We start from the raw sequence: 22,859 nt of genomic DNA, 5'->3' as shown, positions 1-22,859 counted from the left end.
TTTAATAGAATGTATAATTTGCTTAAATACTTAACATTTATCTCTACATGATTTTGTCTAGAAATATTTCGATATAAAATTTTGTTTAATTTGCTTAAATATATGAGTTAACCAAAGTAAATGATCTTCCCTTTAAACATTATTATAATTTTTTTGTTCATGTACAGATGCCGTAGTTTCAAGGAAGCCGAAAGAAGAAAGTAGCACACAGGTTGTCTTAACTCAAAGATGGTAGACAGTGCACAGTAGAGAAGGGGCAGGAGAGAGGCTCTCTTCCAAGAAGGAAATAAAAATAATAAAAATTAAAATAGGAGAATAGTTGTAGCTTGTGCTTATTGCATGCTTATCACTTTCTTTACAGCAGCCTTACGGAGTTAAGAAACTATTATTTCCAGTGTAAAGAGGAGAAAACTCAGGCTTAGCAAGGTTGTGACTTGACAGTAGTAAAGTGTCAAGAAAGGATTTAAGGGGAGCACATCTGACCTCAGAGCCCTCTTTACATCATACACAGGGAAAGCTTCCAAATGCTCAGGAGATTGGGAAAAAACCTGTTACAAGTATCACGTGGCAAGTTTTCAAGGAAATCTTTGATCATTTCTTAAAGTACTTATGTTAGGAGGACCTCAGGGCAGATAAACTGTACACTGCCCCAGAGTTCAGATAGCAGAATCCCTGTATTCTGGTTAAACATCTATTGATATTATTCAGTTCTTTTATCATTTCTGTCATTCTCCTTCAACCCCTCTTCAAAGGTGAAGCATCTCTAAATTTATGGATATAGCTTAATTCCTTAGGGACATCCACTTGCAAATAGATGAAAAGCTTTGCTAATGGAAGTGAAATGAAGCAGGGACACTTGGCCCAGCCAGCTTTCAGCCTGGCTGCATTCAAGATGTTATTATGGCTGCCCTGCTTAGACTCAGAGCTGATGGCTTAATGTTTCTTCCATCCCCTTGAAAAAAATTAGGGGGGGGGAAGGCCTGTATCTACAAAGGTTCTTATTTTTTAACCTAACACTTAGAAAGAAGTAGGAGGTTTATATTCATCAAGCTTAATTATATCTAAACTTCATAAGATTTTATGGGGAACAATCCTTTTAAAACTAGTGTTTGTGTTGGCAGCAGCAGCTTTCCAAAGCTACATACAGTTCAAATTCTGTACCATAGCGGGCACAGGTTTTCTCTTAAACCACCACCTCCCCACACACATACACACTCCCCCAGACACAAGCAAGAAAATATTCAAAACCAGTCTAATTTCCCCTTCAAGTCAGTGTGGTTAAACTTCTGGCAGGCAATAGCAGGAATTTCTTTATACAGGAGCATCACTCTTCCAATCCGGGCTCAAATATATAACCATCCAGAACAATGATTTTCAACCTTTTTCATCTCATGGCACACATAAACTAATCATTAAAATTCAGTGGCACGCCAAAAAATATATTTGTAGCTGATCTGACAGAAAAAAAAGGTTAATTTTGATTGAGTCATTACAGATGGCTATTATTGTGTTGACTGTTGTCATTTTTTAAATTTGGCAATCTAAGGAAAAAGAGGCCAGTGCTTCTGACTAGTCAGTTTTGCATGTTTTAAAAATTCTTGTGGCACACCTGTTGAAAATCACTGATCTATAACAAGGGCTCCCAACCTTTTAGATTTCAAGGACCCATAATGAATGAAAGCAAGAAAATGCAGACTGTGAGATTGACAAGTTTTATTTTGCAATTAAAGAAAACAAATATGAATACATATGACTTCATAAAGGACAATGTAAAAGAAAAAAACATGCAAGTACATAATATCAGACTAGAGAATTGTTTTAAATAATAAAGTTAGCTTATGGTATTCCGTTTATTTACAGAAAGAAAATCACTGCCTTGTTCTGTTTTTTCCCAACATGCCACAAGTCAGGGGAAATTCTATTAGACATGAGCATATATCCTCTGTCCACCACCTGGAAGAACTAAATCCCTTCTCCTTTCTCCTCAAGTATTTTTTGAATACTTCTGTATATCACATGGCTTCATAATTATTCCTGTTAATGTTTACCTAGCTAGACCACAAGTTCTTAAAGGCACAAAGATTTTCTCTTAGCCTTTTATCCATTGACAGAACATAGCACGAAGCCTAGAACATAGTAAGCATTGTAAAAAATGTTAATTTGTATATAAGTCAAATGGAAAGAGCAAGTTCTCACTCTAGATGAAATTGATGACCTTATTTGTAAACTGCTCTATACTACATTAGACCCTAGAGGGAGACCCCAGAGACGTAAATAGAGTTATAAGAACATTCTAATACCACTGGTACACAGCAATGACTTGCAAATTTAAACTGAAGTTGAATAATTGGTCAACACCATTGTTCTGAAAAACTATCTCAGCTAAGAAATCATTTTTTAGCAGAGTTTTGTTTATACATTGATAATGACATTGATCTATACATACTTCAAATGACAATGGAATTTTCAGATACAGAGTAGAGTGAGAATCCTCAAAAGGTAGGGTAATAGCTAGTGGCAAATGAGATCCTTTGAGTTCATTTATCCCGGTGGTTTATTGGTGAGCTGGTGTGCCATGGATCTGTGACCTGAGGAATGAACACTGAGCTGGCAGTTTCCTGAATCCAGGAAAACAATATGTCCTAATTTATTTCCCTGACAAAATTTGGCTACAGTTCAGCAATGCAGTAAAAATATGTTCCATAAAAATATCTTTATGGATTTTCTCATTACATTGACAAATGAGGAATGAAATAGTCTATGAGAGGCAGAATTAATAAAATCTTTTATCCTTTCCAAACATACATCTTCCATGAAGCAAAAAGCATAAAAAGTGAGAGGAATTAAAATTATAATCATTTCTTGTACTACCAAATTCTGAGAATGTAAGTGTTATGGTAGCTATTACTTTAACTCCTTAGTGGTAGCCAAAAGTTAAATTTATAAAATTGTCCAAAAGATCACATTTTCTTTACCTTTAGTAGTGATTAAGTAGAGTTACAAGGCTACAGAAAGCTTTATGGATGAAACTGTGACAGCACTGGAAATTGTAAGCAGGATCAGAGGAAGAAACTGAAAACATAATATCACTGCCTGATGGTGCTCATTCTCCTCTTGGTCATCAAGATGAAGAAAAGAGAAAGAGTTGGTGGGGGGAGGGTAAATTTGAGCATGCTGGAATTCAATGCTTTGTAAAAGCATCATCACACATTATTTACTCATCGTGGTTGGAAGCCCCAAGATGGCCCCCAACGATCCATCCCTGGAATTCACACCCTGGTGGACTTCCCTTCCAGATTTCACCAGGGCTAGTTTGTGTGACCAACAGACTGATACAGAAGTGACTGCATGTCACTCCTGAGATTCAGGTATAAAAGACACAGCAGCTTCCGTCTCAGTCTCCTTGTCTTACTCAGATCACTTGTTTTGAGGAAAACCAGCTCCTGTGTTGTGAAAAGCTCTATAAATGGCTCACAAAGCAAGGAACTGAAATGTTCTGTCATGCTGCTCCCAGATTCCTGACCCTCAGAAACCGAATAAGAAGATAAATGCTTGTTGTTTTAAGTTGCAAATTTGCAGGGTGATTTGTTAACCAGCAGCAGACAACCAACACACCCACTGTGATCTTGGCTAAGTTTGAAAAATTGAGCTTTTGGCTTCTCATCTATAAAGTGGGGAAATTGTATTTATACCATTCTCCTTTTTCCAGAATGAATTTACGACTACTTTCAGGGATGCATAAAATACAGGACGGCATAAATTAAAAGAGAAGAGAGGCTAGAAAAACAAGAGTGAGGAATATAAAAAAAGAAATGGGAGAAAGGCTAAATATATTACAATCTTATAACTGGGCCACAATTCTGGCTCTAAAATTTTCAGTAACTCCTCTAACCTCCCACCTACCCCACTCCCCAATCATAGTAAGGTAATTATTCAGTTCAGAGTCCAAAAATTAAAAAAAGAAAATCCAACTACTTAAAAGATACATAATTATCCTTAGTACTAACATGGATGAGAATTTCCTTCGACACTGCCATAAAACAGACACCATGTGGAGTACAAGCTGAGGCCTTCATGTACGTAGGTAGATACAGGCCTAGTGTCTCATATCGTGCATGCTCATAAAGGGCTCTCACGCAACAGTACCTGCTGTTAATACCACCATTCAGGGCAAAGTTTTACTAGTACTACAGCTCACCTCTAAAAAGCACTTGCCCTTCACAGGTTACTGCTCTTAACTTTTCATTCTCATAAATATTAAAAATAGCCAATTTTTAGCCACAAACTTAAGGGAAACAGTTTTGGAAAATCCCAGATATACCAATTATTTTCCCATATTCCTTCCACCTCAATAAGAAACTTGGTAGACACAAATGTCTGTTCTCATTGTCACCCATGCAGAGCTTTGCGCCTCTTTAATATCCTTTCCTTTTTACCCTTTATTTACATAGCCACCAAATCGTAATGTTTTTATTTAAGTCTTTTCCCTCTGTTCCCTCCTTTATAATCTAGCTCTAAGTTTTAACTTTTTTAAAGTATATTTTATTATGTTGTTACAGTAGTTCCAATATTTTCCCCCTTTGCTCCCCTCTGCCCAGTACCCCCTTTCCCTCCAGCAATTCCACCCCCCTTAGTTAATGTCCATGGGTCGTGCACATAAGTTCTTTGGCTTCACCCTTTCCTATATTATTCTTAACTTCCCCCTGTCTATTTTGTACCAACTGATTATGCTTCTTAGTCCCCGCACCATTTCCCCATTTCTCCCCTTCCCTCCAGCCAGCTGATAACCCTCCAAATAACCCCCATACCTATGATTCTGTTCCTATTCTGGTTTGCTTGGTTGGATTTTGTTTCTATTTTTTAGATTCGGTTGGTGATAGTTGTGAGTTTGTTGTCATTTTAGTGTTCATAGTTTTGATCTTCTTTTTCTTAAGTAAGTCCCTTTGACATTTCATATAATAATGGCTTGGTGATGAAGAACTCCTTTAGCTTCACCTTGTCTGGGAAGCACTTCATCTGCCCTTCCATCCAAAATGATAGCTTTGCTGGATAGGGTAATCTTGGTTGTAGGTTGCTTTTCATCACATTGAATACTGCTTGCTAGTCCCTTCTTGCCTGCAGTGTCCTCTGAGAAATCAGCTGATAGTCCAATAGGCACCCCCCTGTAGGCAACTCTCCATCTCTCTTTTGCTGCCCCAGGACTCTCTCTTTATCTTCACCTTTGGTATCTCAGTCATGATGTGTCCTGGTGTGGTCCCCTCTGGGTCCAGCTCACCTGGGACCCTCCGTGCTTCCCGGACCTGTATGTCCATCTCCTTCACAAAATTTGGGAAGTTTTCCTCATTTTTTTCAATTCTTGCTTCCTCACTCTGCACTGGTGGATGGTTTTTTTCTTCCTAGTGTTCCAAATGATTGATTTGAACCCCGATTTCCTTCCCTTTACCATCGGTTTTGTGTGGATTTTCCTTCGTTTCACTTAGCATAGCCTTCACTTCTTCTCTTACACGTTTGCCATACTCAAGCATATCTGTCAAGGCTGTGAGCATCTTTATCACCAGTGTTTTGAATTCTTCATTTGTTAGGTTGTCTATCTCCTCATCTGTTAGGTTGGCTATCTCCTCGCTGCTTAGTTCTCCCGCTGGAACCTTGATCCGTTCCCACTTTTGGGCCATACTTCTCTGTCTCCTCATTCTGATGCTCCTGTGTTTGTTTGCCTCCGTGTCCCAGTAGATCTGTCGCTCCTGTTATATTGTAAGGGACGGAGTCTTAGGGATTCATCAGTATAGGGCAATCTGTTTCACCATGTTGTGACACTGTATGTGGGGGAGGGGTCCGAGAGGAAACAATGCCGCCCGCCTCTCCAGCACTCGCCCCCTTTCCAGGCCCCTCTCCCACTTCTGCACCAGACTGAGACCCTCTAGCTGCTGCCCAGGCCATTATTCCCAGAGTGGGTGGGTCTGTGGATGTTCTAGCACGCGGGGGCCCTTTAAACAAGCAAACTCTGCTGAGTCCGGCAGTTTCTGCCTCCACCCCAACCCGCCCCCGGTCTGCACAGTCAGAAGCAATGAAGTTTTATTTTCCCCGGTGCTGGGACCGTGAGCTGCTATGTCCGGTGAGGAGCTGGGAAAGCTCCCCAGGTGTTCCTCCTGACTTTTTAAAACATGTGACTGCGCTTTCTGCTGGCCTGCCACTGCCACTGCTGCAGCCACCACCACACCGCGTCCTCTCCGCCCCTCCTACCTTTCTGGATGAGTATTTCTTCTTTGTATCTTTGCTTGCTGGACTTCCATGCAGTTTGATTTTCTGGAACTTCTGGTTGTTTCTAGTTTTGAGGTAGTTGTATTCCTTCTTAGTTGTGGAGGGAGATGCAGTGTGTCTGTCTATGCCTCCATCTTGGCCGGAAGTCCTAAGTTTTAACTCTTTACTCCCAGATTTAGGTAATAACTCTGCCTTAGACAACTTGGGCTGCCATAACAAAATACCACAGACTTGATGGCTTAAACAAATTACCAACATTTACTTCTCAGTTTCGGAGGCTGGGAAGTCCAAGGGCAAGGTGTTGGCTGCTTCTGTACCCTGCTGAAGGTGCTCTTTCCTAGCCTGCAGACAGCCCCCTTTTCTTGTGTCCTCACATGGGGTAGGGTAGGGTAACAAGTTTCCTGGTGTCTCTTCTTTCAAGAACAGTAATTCCATCAGGACTCTATCCTCAAGACCTCACCTAAACCTAATCACCCCCAAATGCCCTACCTCCTAATACCACCACATTGTGGGGCAGGGCTTCAACATATGAATTTGGGGGGAACACCATCCAGTCCAAAGCACATTTTTTGACATTTGTTGTCTAGATTCTATTTTAATACCTCCAGTAACAGGAAACTCATTATCTAAAGGGGAAGCTTATTCCATTTTCAGAAATCTATAATCACATAAATTTATCATATCGAGTTTAAATCTAACTTCTACACATTTATTCTAGTGTTTCAAATTCCAGAGTTTTCAAAAATAAATTTAGCTTTTTTTCATATGAATGTCAATAATTATTTGAAGATTACACCATGAATATCCCTAAACTTCTCATATGTTCTGATTCTAGGCTCTTTGCACTGCTGGCTGTCCTCCCGTGGCTCCACTGGAGTTTTTTTTTCTAGCCTTCACAGTTTGGTGGGCATTCTCCAAGGCAGAGTGGAGGGAGGCTACTACCACCCTCCATTTACCTTTTGTGGAAAGAATGGGGCACCCTTATTACATTACTTCCTATAGACAATCAGTTTCCAGTGATTCTTTCCCTCACACACACCTTAATAATCTGTTCTCCAGAAACCTGTAGTACAAATTTGAATGGCTCATACTGGGGCTTGTTGCATACTATCTTGAATTGTCCATTAATTAAAATTTTTTTATATCTAAGCTCTCTACCTAAACAGAAGGTTTCTTGGGGTAAATACTTTTATTTTTCATATTTCCCTTTAACAAGTATATGAATGAATGAGCAAGTTTTAAGGGAGAAAGTGCTGTGGTGTGCAGAATAATGTCCCTCCCTAAAAGATGTCCATGTCTTAAGTCCCAGAACCTGTAACTACGCTGTTACAGGTGGAATTAAGGTTGCTGACTTCAAAACAGATTATCCTGGATTACCATAGTGGGCCCAAAGCAATCACAAGTCCTCTAGAAAGGAAGGCAGAAGAGATCAGAGTAGGAGAGTAATTTGCTACAGTGCTAGGTTTACACATGGAGAAAGAAACCATGAGCGAGGAATGCAGGCAGCTCCTCATGCTAGATAAGGCAAGAAAACAGATTCTCCCCCATAGCCCACAGAAAGGGATGCAGTTTTGCCAACATCTTGAATTTAGCCCACTGAGACCTATATCAGACTTCTGACCTGTGAAACTCTAAGATATATATTCTGTTTGAAGCCACTAAATTTGTATTGTTACAGCTGTCATATGGGACTCATTTAAGTGCTACCACTTGGTACTATTTGCCAGCCATCATTTGACATTTTCATTTAATTACCATTAATCCTTAAAAGACACCTTTGATTTTTAAAAAGTTGAAGCTATTGGGTAAATCTGGAAAGATTACCTTAACTTAGGTCTCTCTGATTCCAATTAATACTCATTTCAAAAACCCATGATGCCTTAAGAAGGGATGAAATCACAACCCACATATTGTGCCTGAGTAATTTTCTATTCTGATTAGACTTCCAGATCCCATTTTCCCTCACAGAAACTGGATACATAATTCAATAGCTATTATTAATATTCCTTTCATTTCTTGTCTTCTTTTTCTCCTTGAACTTTTCTCTTGCCTCCTGATACTACTTAAAAATAAAACATTTTAAGCTGAACATTAACTGTTAGCTTTACAGATTAAATTGCTTCATACCATATAATCAACTAAGGTTTATTACTAGGATATAAATTGACTGTATTAGGTATTCATCTACTGATACTCATAATATCTGGTTTCTAAGGAAATAAGCTTTTATAGCCACAACTGGTTTTCCTGGAAAAACATAACAGACCAGCCGTGGCCACTGGCTCAGTTGGTTGGAAAGTTGTCTGTGCACTGGAAGGCTGCACACTTGATTCCCTGTCAGGACACACACCTCGGTTGCTGGTTCAATCCCTGGTGTGGGTATGTACATGCGGGAGGCAACTGAGAGATGATTCTCTCACATTGATGTTTCTATCTCTTTCTCCCTTCCTCTCTCTCTAAAATCAATGAATATATCCTTGGATGAGGATTTAAAAAAAAAAAAGGAAACACACCAACCAAACAAACCATGAAGCACTCTGACAAGAGTGGTCATCAGTAGTTGTATACTGAGCTGTGGAAAATTTATAGCTGGTCACAGACACAATAAGCATAGGTAGAAATTCTCTAATTACAAGGATAGTTTGCTGTCAATTTGAAAATGAAAATGTGAAACTTTCTTTAGTTCTTTAATTACCCCCAAAGCATTCACCTGTTGCAACATGCCCCGTTTTTCATTTGACATGAATTTGTTCATTATCAGGCACCTATTGTGTTACAGGTGGAATCAGCAGTCACTAAAACACAGGACCTCTGAATGTTGGGGTAAATGGGTCTTCTGCCTCCTATTTATGTGACCCTGAGGCAAATTACCCTCATCAAGACTGTTTCCTTTCCTGTGAAATGGATATAAGAATAACACCTACCTCATGAGTATTATGAGGATACAAGGCAATGCATTTAGAACAAGGGTGGTTAGTTTTCATTATATGCCAGACCATGGGTTTCTAATCAGTGCATAAGAGACAAGGTCCCTGATCTTGAGAAATCTATACTCTAGTAGTTGAAGTGTACAGGTAAGCAAAGAATTTGAGTTTTTAGATGTATTCAAACCAGCAGCTATTTTTGAGTCATAGCATAGGGGTTCCTACTGAAATCTGCAGATTGGCATAACCTGATCCAGAGATGCCCATGACCTGGCATTTACTGTAAATAGTGCTCTAGAATCACCCCAACATCTCAGTTCTCCTGAAGTCCTTCTTTTACCTTTTACCCTTTGCATTCTGGGGAATCTACAGAACTACACTGAAAGAAAAATTAATCTTGCCAGACTGTCCTATGGCTAGACAATACCACCACTGCCTCCCCCATCCCATACATGTGTGCTCAGCATTCAAAGATACACCTACTAATGGATTTTTTAATGATTCGCCCTTCTCAGGTCCACAGACCTGCTGTAGTCCTTACTAAAAGCACCAAAACTTCTAACTAAGCTACCTCAGGTCCTTACTTCTCATATTCTTTGTCATGTTCAGAAACTTCTGGCCTACTAGCCAGAAGATTTGTCCCTAATTTTGTAACAGAATAAAGCTTTATATCCCTCCCCCCCACAACCCTTGAATATACTATTGTCCTATGAATTCTGATAAGGAAAGAATACTTTTTAAAATATTGAATTAGACAAATGTGAAAGCACATATTACAGCCTCTGGCCCCCAAGAGATGAGCCAGACTACCTGTTGTTTCTTTCTTATAGATGACTTGCCATTTTCAGAGCCTAGTTCTGTTAAATAATTTAGTTTCCAAGGAGCAACAATCAACACTGGGATGGTAATAAAACGGGTACCTATTGTTAACATACTCCATCATTACTTGTTGCTTTTCTATCCAAGACCTGTAGGGAAGTAGAAGCTAAAGAGTGTGGTAGGCCAGCCTCTCTTCCCTCTAATTGCTGATTTTGGCAAAGGCCACAGTAAGTCACTAACCAGAAGACCAACAGCACCTCAAACCCATGTGCAAGTCTTTTTTAAGCTTCCTGGCTGGCATCCCTGAGGCTCTGCTGGGCCATCTCCATGTTCTCCCAGCTAACCTCCAATAACCCCAAGAGTTTTATCACCCGCCCACAAGAACACCAGGCCAAACTGGTTAAGCACTTGCTCATTTCCAGGTTTATTCCAGGGCAAGAAAATGACTAAGTGTTAAGGGTCTCATTCAGGAACTGTCTTTGCAGTTTTGTCATAAAAAAAAGCCTGTGTGTGAACACAGTGCTTTCTTTTCACCACACTGTTACCGAAGCCCCTTCCTCTCTCCTTGCCTGACCTTCTCTGCAACAATCCTAGGTTGTTTCAATGCTACCTTCCTACACCTTCCAAATGTCAAGAGATATCACCAGGTGTCTGGTGGCTAAAATGGTGTGTGGAATCACAGCGCTAAACCCAGGGACCTACCACAGCCCTGTCCAGATGGCCATGTGTTGATGACAAACAGTACTTTTAAAGCATGCCTACTGGGTGGCCAAACAGAGCTTCATCTAGAGACAAGAAGAAAGACAGGCCAGAGGGAAGACCAGGATGAGATGCTGAAGAATCATGCCCTCCACCCCGGAGTGGTACAAGCAGTCACTTCTTCTGCAGGACTGGAACTTTTAAAATAATATACATATAGGAAATTGTACAACTTTGCAGCTGAAGGAAAAACTGACACCTCTAAATGAGTATTTCAAAGCTATTACTTTGGAGAACCTTTTTTTCTCATTCCAGAAATACCCTGGCATTGCCTTCAATACTCATGACAAATTCTTTTGACTATATTTAGTGATGGCAAATGTCAGTTATTTGAGAGTGGGTGTCATTTTCAGAAACAGCCAGGTCATTCAGAACTAAGAATCACGAGATGGAGAAACCAGTACTATTTTGGTATAAAAACCAAGGTGCTGGTTATAGTGAAACAAATTGGAGTTTCCTTTGCAGATCTAAAAACAATTTGAAAAGGTAATTTTAAAAGTGCTGTGAATAATGGCAATGTTGGTGTCAAATAAGGTACATGCTAACAAGGTGACACTTGGAAGAGGTTATTAACGTGCATGCACAGGTTGGCCCTTCATTTCCACAAGTTTTGTATTCGCAGATTCAACCGTTAATTGAAGTTATTTTCGATCTGCAGTTGGGAATCTATGGATGCAGAGGGCTGACTATACACATTGTAGCGTGCCATTTTATATAAGGGACTTAAGCATCCAAGGATTTTGGAATCCGTGGAGAGAGGGGTGTCTGGAATCAATCTCACCATACCAAGGGACGACATTCTGGAGTCTCATTACTCTATTTTTGCAATCATTAGAAAAACATTTATAGACAATAGATACACCTAGTATAAATCTCACTTCTGAGTCTCAGGCAGAAACTTTTAAAATAAAAATGCATTCTCAGCTTCAGTTAACTGGTCTTCATGGCTGCAGAAGAGGGGCTGAGAGTTAGTGACACTCTTTACATAAGACTCTCCAGCCTATTAATAACATCTGCTAACACGTAATCCAGCTGTAGAACATAGTGCACTTGGGGGTCTGGGTCTCCTACTCTCTAGGAGTCCTTAATCTAAAACAGACATACTTACTTGGACACATGTCTATATCAATAATAGCCCTACTTACATAGCTCTTACTACTGCTGTTTTGAACTTTCTTAGTATGATATATTTATATCAATTCAATGATGTTTTTACTATGTATTACTATTTTTATTCTTATCTTCCATATGAAAGAACTGAATCAGAAAGATGTTGCCCAAGACCAAACAGTAAACTGCAGAGCTGGGATTGGAAACCTGGCAGTCTGGCTCCAGCTATAACACACAATACTGCCTCTATGAGACAAGAGAAAATCAGGTATGTTAATCAAATACTCAATTGGAAAAAGGACAATAAGGAATACTTCAAATTTATGGGAAGCTCCTTTAAAAAGTAGAAAGGAGGGTGAAGTGAGGCAGATGGACTCATGTAAGCCAGGATGAAAGCCACAAAGAGCAGCCACAAGGATTCATGGGCAGCCTTTTCTCTTATTTAGAGAAAAGAGGAGGTAGCTGGAAAGACTCGGGGTTATGAAGAACCAGTTTCTGGCACCGTTTTCTGTATATCAAGTTCTTCCTTAATTACATAAGTCATGTAATGCAAGATTAATAAAAATAAAACTCCACAATACGGTTAACATGACAGTTTTTATATCCAGCCCACATCACTTTGCTAACTTTGTTGGCTAGTAAACATATATGCTTAATAAATCGAAGTAAACTGTTTAACACTAGGCACGATAAGTGAAACGATCGACCAGATATCGCCTAGGAAACTTTTAGAACTCACTGCCCCGTAAGAGGATAAGTGTGGAAGGACGCAAGTGAAGACGCCCGAGATGTCTTCCTTTTATTACAGAATGCCAGTGCCACCGCAAACCTGAATTCATCTCACGGAAGCGGGAACTGAGTCTCAGAAAGCGGAAATGATTTGGATGAAGGTCCTCTTGATTCCAAGTCGAGCGTTCTTCCCACTTCTGCAGACTGATTGTACCCTCTTACTTGTAATCATTCAGGGCAAAGGACACACTACTGATTTCAAAGCCATTCAGAGAACGTGAGCACACACCAACCCTACAGGGTAAAGAATGCCTTGGTCACAACTTCCTTCTGCTTTAGTTTAGACCGGTTTCCTCTCCCTGTGCTTTGGGAGTGTCCAGAAAACATTATCCGAGTTAATGCTCCTAAAATCTGCAAAGTAAGGAATGAGGGAGGCAACAGGCTGTCAGGATGCCGCGCCTTATATTCCAGGATGGGGCAACAAGGAATTTAGGTCTCTGTGAAGCAGGGCGCCGTCTCTGCAGCCTACCTATCCCACGAAGCCTGAGCCCACTAGCGAGGGGCACGGAAAGCTAGGCCGCCAGGGCGGCCATACGTGCTGCAGGTCCCCCGCCGAGGTGAGAGGGATTCGCGGAAGCCCGCCCGGGGGGAAGCAGCCGATCCCCCGGGCCCCATGCGCGTGGGGATGCTGCGGCGACCCGAGTACTTCCTCCCTTCGAGGCCCACCACCAACCCAGTCACCACCGCCCGGCCCCGCAGCTCGCTGATTCCCCGCACGGGACCCCCCGCCCCCCTACCCCCAAAGGCATCGCGGGACGCAGTCACGTGAGGCAGGCCCCCAGAACCAATGGGCAGCCAGTGCCGAATGGAAAAGATTGTCTGACCCCCATTACGTCACAAAGCTGGCCCGGCGCGCAGCGCTTTTTCGCCCTCCCACCTCGGCCCGCTCTCCTCCGTCACGCCCCTCGCCGCTGCGCACCCAATCGCGAGGCAGAAAGCGGCAGGGTTGGAACGCGCGGGCGGGGCGGAGTAGGGGAGGGTGCGGACCCGCTGCGCTGGGGTGGGGGCGGAGGCGCAGAGTCGCCGACCTGAGGCGAGAATCCGCGCTAGGGTGAGTTGCACTGGCCTGTGTGGAAGCGCGTGGTGTTGCGGTCGCGACGATCGTCTCCTCGGGAAGAAGCGGCTCCTCTGCTGTGCCCGGTTCGTATACCTTGGCCCGGCCCCACGCCACCTCCTCTGAATCCTCCGCCCACAGAGTTGTAAAGGGGGTGCCGTGCTCGGGGCACGGCGGCCGCGAGCGTGCGGTGGGAGGACTGGCATCAGGGCCGACGAGGGACAGGCCACGGAGCGCCAGGTGCGCGTGGCCTGGGGCAGAGGCGGCGCTGAGGGGCATCACGGACTCGGGATGGGGGCGGCCCCGTGTGTCCACTGTCAGTGCTGGGACGCCTTGGGGACCAGCGGAAGGGTGAGCTCCGGGAAGGTGAGGCGTGGACGGTGCGTCGTCTGTGCCCGAGGGTTTCCCCTTACGCACCACAGGGTTCGGGGTGACACCACGAGAAGCCCGCCGCGGGCCGCCCCTGGTGTGGACCAAAGCCGTGGCCGTGTGGGGCCGGGCGCGCAGCGGGCGGAGGAAAGAACGCTCCCGTGGGCTCCGCGCCCGGGCTGGATGTAGGGACTGGTCCCGGGGCGCGGCTCTGCTCTGGGCTCCCGCCGCCTTGGGCTGTGGCTCAGCTTTTCCCGCGGGGTTGGTTGGTTTGTTTGGTTTCCTCCTCCTCCCCACCCCTTTCTTCATCCGTCCTCTTCCGCCCCCTCCCAGCCCAGTTCTTTTCACCGGGCGAGAACCAGACCTCGCCCCACCCCCGCTCCCGCCTCCCCGCCCCCCCCCCCCCCCCGTCCCCCCTTCCCTCCTCCCCCGCCGCTGCCGCCTCTAATGTGCATCTCTGCCTTGCCTTCAATGGGCCGGTGCTGCTGTCGCTGCTGCTGTCCGCGCGGGTTGTGGATGTTGTCGGCTCCGTGTTGTGATGACAGGAGAATGTGTGTGTGTCCCGGGCCCAGAGGAATTGGTAGGTATTCACTTTACCTGCGTTGGGTACCCGGGAAGGATGGTGACTGATTCTGTGTGTGGATGGTTTTACGTGGATCGCTGTGGAATTAAGAGGCGAGATAGATAGAAGAGAGGACAAAGGGTTTCTGGACTGGATAGATTTGATACCTTAGTGACTGCAGTTTCCAAGTAGGGACAAAAGGAACTAATGAAACAAGTGCTGGCTTGGGGCTTTGTGTTTTCCGAAGGAAACCAGTGTTTTTATTCTTGGAGTGTTAAATGGCTCGGCAGTTTCAGAAAAGGCTGAAAAATCGCAATCTTTTTGCAGTGTGTTTAATGCAATTGGATTACATAAATGAGGTTCTGACACATTTAATAACTAGTATAGTATTTTTTCATTTATACCAAAAGCTTTGCAATGCTAAAAAGCTCCAGAGTCGGTGCAGTGACAGCATTTTCTAATTTGTTCTGTGGGCTTATTGGTGAAGTGGAATCATTTCTTGGCACAGGCTCTGCTCGGCACATCAGTAGGGATGGGTATCTTTCCAGTTTCTGGTTGCAGCGCATCTTTTCTTATTAGTCATTGGCAAAAATCAGCCAAATCAGCCTAAGACGAAGATGCTGCATATACTGTGGCTCAGTCTGGATCATGGACAGGACCTTTTCAGTGAAAACAGGGTCAGAAATAATTTGAAAATTCAATACTGCTCCAGTTTACCAACAACTCTACCTTGTTGCTATTCTTGGCTTATCAAGAGCTTACTATTTCATTTAGCTAGTTCAACAAAAGTTGTTTTCATGATTTTTTTTATGTTGTTGAGTTACCTAATATTTAAAAAGATACTCGGTGTTTGCTCCCTTACAGTTTCTGAAAACATTTGAAGCACTTTGACTTCTAAGGGTATATGGTGAGAAACTGTCACTTATACTGGTGATGACAGGACGCTCATTAATCACAAAACCGTTTTCATGTATTTCAACTTCCCTAGGAAAGTGTCTTTATTTATTTATTTTTAGGAATGTGTCTTTTTAAGGCATGCTGGGAGTTGGAGGGTTGGGATACAATATCAGTCCTTAGGCTAAACTGAATAGGTGAAGAAAGATCCAGTTGGTTAAAATCATCCTTTGCTTTTTTGCTTTTAATCTTAAGAACCTTTGCTTTGAAGGAGAAATGTATATTATTTGAACATTTCAGTGCTTGATGTTTGATTGTACTGTATTAGTCTAAGCATTTGCTGCATGACTCAGTTCTTTCTCAATAATATTTCATTCATTTTGCAGTCAACTAAAAAACATAAAATTTTTCAAAACAAAGCAATGTAAGAAAAGTGCATGTTTGCTGAATTTGTTATTCCTTGATTAGACATCATACGGGGTGGGACAAAAGTAGGTTTACAGTGAAACACAGAGTTTATTCTTATATTAAGTATTGTATTTCCTGTATGAACACCTACTTTTGCCCCATCCTGCAAATGAAATCCTGTTATATAGCTACCAAACTCCTTTTTCCAAACACAGACACTCACAGTACTTTGATTCAGTCTACATTACATCAGAAACACATTTTTTTTTCCTGTAGGATTCTTACATTTTAAAATAAACACAAATATAAACTTATATAAAGTTATGAAGAAACTTTCTTTTCATTAAGATTGGCATCTGTTTACATTTTTAATAATAGAAAATCAATATACAGAGCATGGTATGAGTTAATGTGCTTTCTGTATGCAAACCTAACGAGGTATGGTTTATGTCTGGAAACCAGTGTCATGTGGCCCAACATTTGAGCACATCTCCTGGCTTAGTCATGTATACTTAACCTTTGGATGACTTTCAGGTATTCAGTTTGAAGTACTATTGTTGAAGTGGTTACTGTTGATAGATTATTTTTCTGGTGGGATTTCTATTTTTTATTACTGCATTTCAGAATGTTTAGTTATTGATCTTATTTCCAAAATTCTAATTATTACCTTTTATTGTTTATCCTTATCTTTAACTTTGTAAACGAATCTTTACTTAAATAGTACAGTTAAAATAATGACACTTTCTATCACTTGCAAAACAGAACCAAATAAGGATCACTTATTTAGTGTTTGTTTTTCTCTACTCCCCCACATCCGACTTACCACTTTTTCTCTACTCTTCAAAAGGGTATGCTAAAAATATAATGTAATATGTAGCTAACACTATGATAATTGTAATTTATTTTTTGCTACTTAAAAGATTTAACCTTTGGAAGGAAGAGCTGATATTAAGATTCAGTTGGTTTTATTTTCCTTATTCTTGTTTACTGTACTTATTTCCTTATTTAAAGCATTTGTAAGGCCTATTTCTTTCTAGGTCAAATGAATACTTTGAGGCAATACCTTAAGAATTCAGGGGAAATATTGAGGAAGAAAGAAGATATTTTTCTTGCATAAATTTTCTTAAACTTTTTTATCATAAAGGACACAGTAAAACAATGAACAAATGAAACTTGCATTTGATTTTAAAGCCTCACTTCAACACTTATAAAGGCATACAATCCTAGAAGGGGCCTGAGACAGAATCTGTTCTGATTTGTTCAATTACATCTTAGGAAAGTGAAGCCCATAGAGGTGAGCCAGCTTTTAGAGGACTAATTCGGCAAGCTGGTAAAAGACCTACGTCCCTAAGATCACCAGATTAGTGCAGTGGTCTGGGAAACATTGTTTGCAAGACCGTTCACTGGGGCGTGGGAAGGGAATATTGACATTTCTCTTTATTCATTGTTACAATGAACATTATATTAATACAGTAGTATGTGTGTATAGCAAAAGTAGTGTATGAATACATTTATGTTGGGAATGCATCCTAACACTTTCTTGGTCATAGCCATGTACAATCAAATGCTGACAATTGACCACAGGTCTAGAAATAGGATATTCATAAATGGGAGAAGTCCCTGAACAATATCAGAGATCCAAGGCCTTTTTTAAGGATAGTGAGGGAGGAGAGTGATTGGCTAGGTAGAGTGCCACTGCATAATGTTATGTAACATTCATCTCCTCAGCTCTCCCCAGCTAAATCTTTTATACAGTGTGTACAATTTGTATTACACAAAGAAATAAGAAAAGTAAAACTGGACTACTGTTCAGTCCTAGCTCCGTAAAGAATTGGGAGGTGTTCAGCAGAAAATACTCTGTAGAAATAGTAAGTGATGTGGGGTATAAAATATAGTGTCTCCTAGCACAGACAGGGATTAGTAAGTAGACTCACCTGCTAAATATTTGCTATAAAAGTGAAGATAGATTAAGTAACCTGAAATATAACTTTTTCTTTGTCTGTACCTGTGTAATTTGCATTGTAGGAATCCCAGTCCGAAGTTCCAGCCTGCCACTATTCTCTGATGCAATGCCAGCACCAACTCAGCTGTTTTTTCCTGTGATTCGTAACTGTGAACTGAGCAGAATCTATGGCACTGCATGTTACTGCCACCACAAACATCTCTGCTGCTCACCCCCTTACATTTCTCAGAGTCGCCTGAGGTATACACCCCATCCGGCGTATGCAACCTTTTCCAGGCCGAAGGAGAACTGGTGGCAATACACCCAAGGAAGGAGATATGCTTCCACACCACAGAAATTTTACCTCACGCCTCCACAAGTCAACAGCATCCTGAAAGCTAACGAATACAGTTTCAAAGTGCCAGAATTTGATGGCAAAAATGTCAGTTCTATCCTTGGATTTGACAGCAATCAGCTACCTGCAAATGCACCCATCGAGGACCGGAGAAGTGCAGCAACCTGCTTGCAGACTAGAGGGATGCTTTTGGGGGTGTTTGATGGCCATGCAGGCTGTGCTTGTTCCCAAGCAGTCAGTGAAAGACTCTTTTATTATATCGCTGTGTCTCTGTTACCCCATGAGACTTTACTAGAGATTGAAAATGCAGTGGAGAGTGGTCGAGCACTGCTGCCCATTCTCCAGTGGCACAAGCACCCCAATGATTACTTCAGTAAGGAAGCATCCAAATTGTACTTCAACAGCTTGCGGACTTACTGGCAAGAGCTTATAGACCTCAACACTGGGGAATCAGCTGATGTTGATGTTAAGGAGGCTTTAATTAATGCTTTCAAGAGGCTTGATAATGACATCTCCTTGGAGGCTCAGGTTGGTGATCCCAATTCTTTCCTCAACTACCTGGTGCTTCGAGTAGCATTTTCTGGGGCCACCGCTTGTGTGGCCCATGTGGATGGTGTTGACCTTCATGTGGCCAATACTGGCGACAGCAGAGCCATGCTGGGAGTGCAGGAAGAGGATGGCTCTTGGTCAGCAGTCACACTCTCTAATGACCACAATGCTCAGAATGAAAGGGAAGTGGAACGGTTGAAATTGGAACATCCAAAGAATGAGGCCAAGAGTGTGGTGAAACAAGATCGGCTGCTCGGCTTGCTGATGCCTTTTAGGGCTTTTGGGGATGTCAAGTTCAAATGGAGCATTGACCTTCAAAAGAGAGTGATAGAGTCTGGCCCAGACCAGTTGAATGACAACGAATATACTAAGTTTATCCCTCCTAATTATTATACACCTCCTTATCTCACTGCTGAGCCAGAGGTAACCTACCACCGATTAAGGCCACAGGATAAGTTTCTAGTGTTGGCAACTGATGGGTTGTGGGAGACAATGCATAGACAGGATGTGGTTAGGATTGTGGGTGAGTACCTAACGGGCATGCACCACCAACAGCCAATAGCTGTTGGTGGCTACAAGGTGACTCTGGGACAGATGCATAGCCTGTTAACAGAAAGGAGAGCCAAGATGTCCTCAGTATTCGAGGATCAGAATGCAGCAACCCATCTTATTCGCCATGCTGTGGGCAACAATGAGTTTGGGACTGTTGATCATGAGCGCCTCTCCAAAATGCTGAGTCTTCCTGAAGAGCTTGCTCGGATGTACAGAGATGACATCACAATTATTGTAGTTCAGTTCAATTCTCATGTTGTAGGGGCATATCAAAACCAGGAATAGTGAATGCCTCTTACGCTGTCAATTCTCAAGTGAAATAGATTTAAAGGACAGATTTTTTTTTTATTTATTTTTTATTATTATTTTTTTATTCTCACCTGAGAACATTTTTTTTCATTGCTTTTAGAGATAAAGGAAGGGGGGGGGGAAGAGGGGGAGAAAGAGAGAAAGAGAAAGAGAGTGAGAGAGAACATCAATTGGTTGCCTTCTTGTATGAGCCCCAACTGGGGATCTACCACCGGGGATTGAACCTACCACCTGGGTATGTGCCCTGACCAGGAATCAAACCCGCAACCTTTTGGTTCATGGGACAATGCACCAATGGAGTTACACTGACCAGGGCTGGACAGGTAGCTTTTTAAAAGATACTAAAATAATAAACATTTTCAGTGGGCCATTCTAAGCATTTATACCCATTTGATCTAGCTAGTTAAGAATCCAATTGACTTGGCAGTGGGGTGGTAGGGTAATGAGAGTGTCACTCTGCCTGGCTCAGACCTCACAGTGCCTGCACTTGAGGCAAGTCAGTTCCTTATTGCACATGTCATGTGACTTTGGCTTCTTGTATCAGTGAGAAAATCAGGAGGACTTGGCAGGTAGGATCTCTAATAGGTCGAAAGCAAGGATCTTGCTGGGCGTATTTTCTTGGTAAAAGAAACAATACTGTTTACACTTACAGGCTCATTTTGTCACTAAGATTCCAGTGTACACAAGAATATTTATTTATTGCATGATTTCCTAGATATACAGTCTATGCATTACTCATATAAATTTGTTTTATCCTGAGGTGGTTTTCAAATGCAGTACTTTAAGCCATAAATGACCAAGAACCAAGCAATCTGAATTTGGAAGTATTTGTGATTACCTGGAATGCTTTTGAAATGGAAAAACAAACTGCTATGTTCTATACCCAGTTACCTAATGTCATTGAAACATTCTATTTTGCCACACACTTGAAGACAATAAAGGTTTTTAGTTTTACTTACTCTTATATTGCTGTTAAAGAAAAAAGAATGTTCTTAGTTTGTATTAATGAAAGCTTTATTTAGTTTGAAATAATAGCTCTAGAATAAAAAGAGACTGGTATGTTCAACTCTTGTCCTCTATAGCTACCAGCACGTCATTCTTATGTAATTCCTGAAGGCTTGGCAAGCTGTGAGTGTGTGGGTGGTAGACTGCTGCTGGTAAATCATACTTCTCATTTCGTAGTGATAAAAAGTTTCATCCCTTGGAATGTTAAGGATCGTGTAAAATAATTTTAAATAATTTGGGGAGTAAGACTTACATTCGGGTATTGAGGCAAGGGATGAAGTGTATGTTTTTCCCCACTTAGAGGTCAGTTAAAATATTTGGTTTAGAAATTACTAAATGCTTTAAACATAATGTAGCTTATAAATAGGAATGTTGAAATATACACATGAGAACTTTTTAAAAAGGTAACTATTTTGCATGCCTGGTGCTTAATAGAACACTTAGTAGCATCAAGTGTTATTTGCAGCAGTCTCCATGATTATTATATGCAGTCTCTTCTAATGCCATATCAAAGTAAATGAAAATAAACATTAAAATTGGCTTTTTGGGATCTTGATTTGTGTCACACGGCATTTTGTTCCTGTGTTTAATAGTGATCTTTGTACAGCTGTGCATATATTTTCATCACTTACTCAACACTGTTAAAAGAACAACTGTGACTATTTTTGATATTCATGTAGATTTTAATACAAACATCATCAGCTTTCCCTTGTGTAATTAGTTGAGGGGTGTTTAAAAATCCTTTCACGTGTCTATAGAATATGAACTAGATATTCAAGGACTCCCCATGGACTGGACACTAAAGCACCATAGAACTGACCAAAAAATTTGCCAGTTGAAAAATAGACTCAGGAGGTTTGCAGCTCAGAACATAATGCTTGTTTTTTGAGGTATTTTTTCCCCCTCATTTTTGTTTGTAGTTTTTTTCCCCTCTCCATTAGCTTGGAACTTTTCTTCCAGTCAGAATTTTCAAGGGGGAAAATGCTATACTATATATTTATTTCTAAATGTTTTGACAGAGACTTTAAATGAAATATACATAGGCTGCAGTAGTGATTAAAACCCATTTTCAGGCTACTTTTTTAATTTCTCTTCGATACCACCCTGAAGAGTTCCATATTACTATATATTTACAGTCTCATCTCTATATGGTGCAATAAATATAAATTTAGTTTCCTGTGGTCATGACCAACATAGTAATTCTGATTATTACACAAAAATTTGGTCTGCCATTTAAAAGCCAGTCTACTCCAGAATGAAAACACAGCGTGAAGTGTAAATTGTTGAAATGAAAATAATCGGATGTTACAAATCTGAATACTATCATCATCTGACAGCATTGGAATTTGTTACTGTGATATTATAAGTAGAATTTAAGAAGACATGTAACCTTTCATTGTTTAGCCTTTCTTAAACCTTTTTTATTTCAACTTTCTAACATATGTATTGATTTTTGTATTTATATTTAATCAATGGCTCATATTTACAATACACCCTCAACTAGTTAAATGGAATGGTATGGTACACAGTACTTGATAGGAAAACTGTCTTATAAAAAAATGTACCTGTGTGAAGACATAACAAAAGTTTATATATAATATAGAGAATGGTCAGTGAAATGCCCACAGTGAATTAAAGTTCATATCTGCTTTCTGAATGGCCTGTGTTGGTTTTTTAAATCAAATTTATAGGGGTGACATAGGTTAATAACATAATTTTCATGTACAAGATTTTAACATGACATCCATGTAGTACTGCATGCTCACTACTCAAAGTCTAATTTTTCTTCCATTATCATATAATTGACCCCCTTTAACATCTTTGCCCTCTCCCATCCCCCTTCCTGTCTGGTAATCATTCTGTTGTCTGTATGTGTTGGTTTTTAATAATAGATTCTTTCTATGGTGGTACATTATACTTAATTTTTAAATTTAGTAGATAGAACTCCCTTAAAAACTGAGGTATAATTTTCATTCAGTAAAATGCACAGATTTTTAATGTATCATTTGAGATTTGGTGACCCCATGTTGATAAAAGACAAAACTTATATTACTCCAGAAAATTCTGCCATACCCCTTTCTTTTTAATCTCTCTCCACATAACTATTGTTCTGGTTTGTATCACCATAGAATAGTGTTGCTTGTTCTAGAAATTCATATAAATGAAATCATAAATATGTATGCACTTTTGTGACTGACTCA

At 41.0% G+C, this 22,859-nt stretch overlaps 1 protein-coding gene across 3 annotated transcripts; it reads left to right on the top strand.

The window, feature by feature from the left end:
• Window positions 1-13,654: 13,654 nt before the first annotated feature.
• PDP1 (pyruvate dehydrogenase phosphatase catalytic subunit 1) lies at window positions 13,655-22,315 on the top strand. Of its 3 annotated transcripts, none has more exons than XM_090283565.1 (2): window positions 13,655-13,799; window positions 17,972-22,315. In XM_090283565.1, the coding sequence occupies exon 2, from the start codon at window positions 18,016-18,018 to the stop codon at window positions 19,627-19,629; it is 1,614 nt and encodes a 537-aa protein (XP_090139691.1). In that variant the 5' UTR covers window positions 13,655-13,799; window positions 17,972-18,015; the 3' UTR covers window positions 19,630-22,315. The 3 variants fall into 3 exon arrangements, with proteins under 3 accessions (XP_090139691.1, XP_090139692.1, XP_090139690.1); XM_090283566.1 differs by lacking the exon at window positions 13,655-13,799 and adding an exon at window positions 13,925-14,079; XM_090283564.1 differs by lacking the exon at window positions 13,655-13,799 and adding an exon at window positions 14,584-14,662.
• Window positions 22,316-22,859: the final 544 nt, after the last annotated feature.

The sequence above is a fragment of the Furipterus horrens genome, unplaced genomic scaffold (genome assembly GCF_987537825.1).
Source record: "Furipterus horrens unplaced genomic scaffold, mFurHor1.1.pri manual_scaffold_7, whole genome shotgun sequence".
Lineage (NCBI taxonomy): Eukaryota > Metazoa > Chordata > Mammalia > Chiroptera > Furipteridae > Furipterus > Furipterus horrens.
Note: the sequence above shows the minus strand (reverse complement) of the source record. Positions and strands in the feature narration are given on the sequence as shown.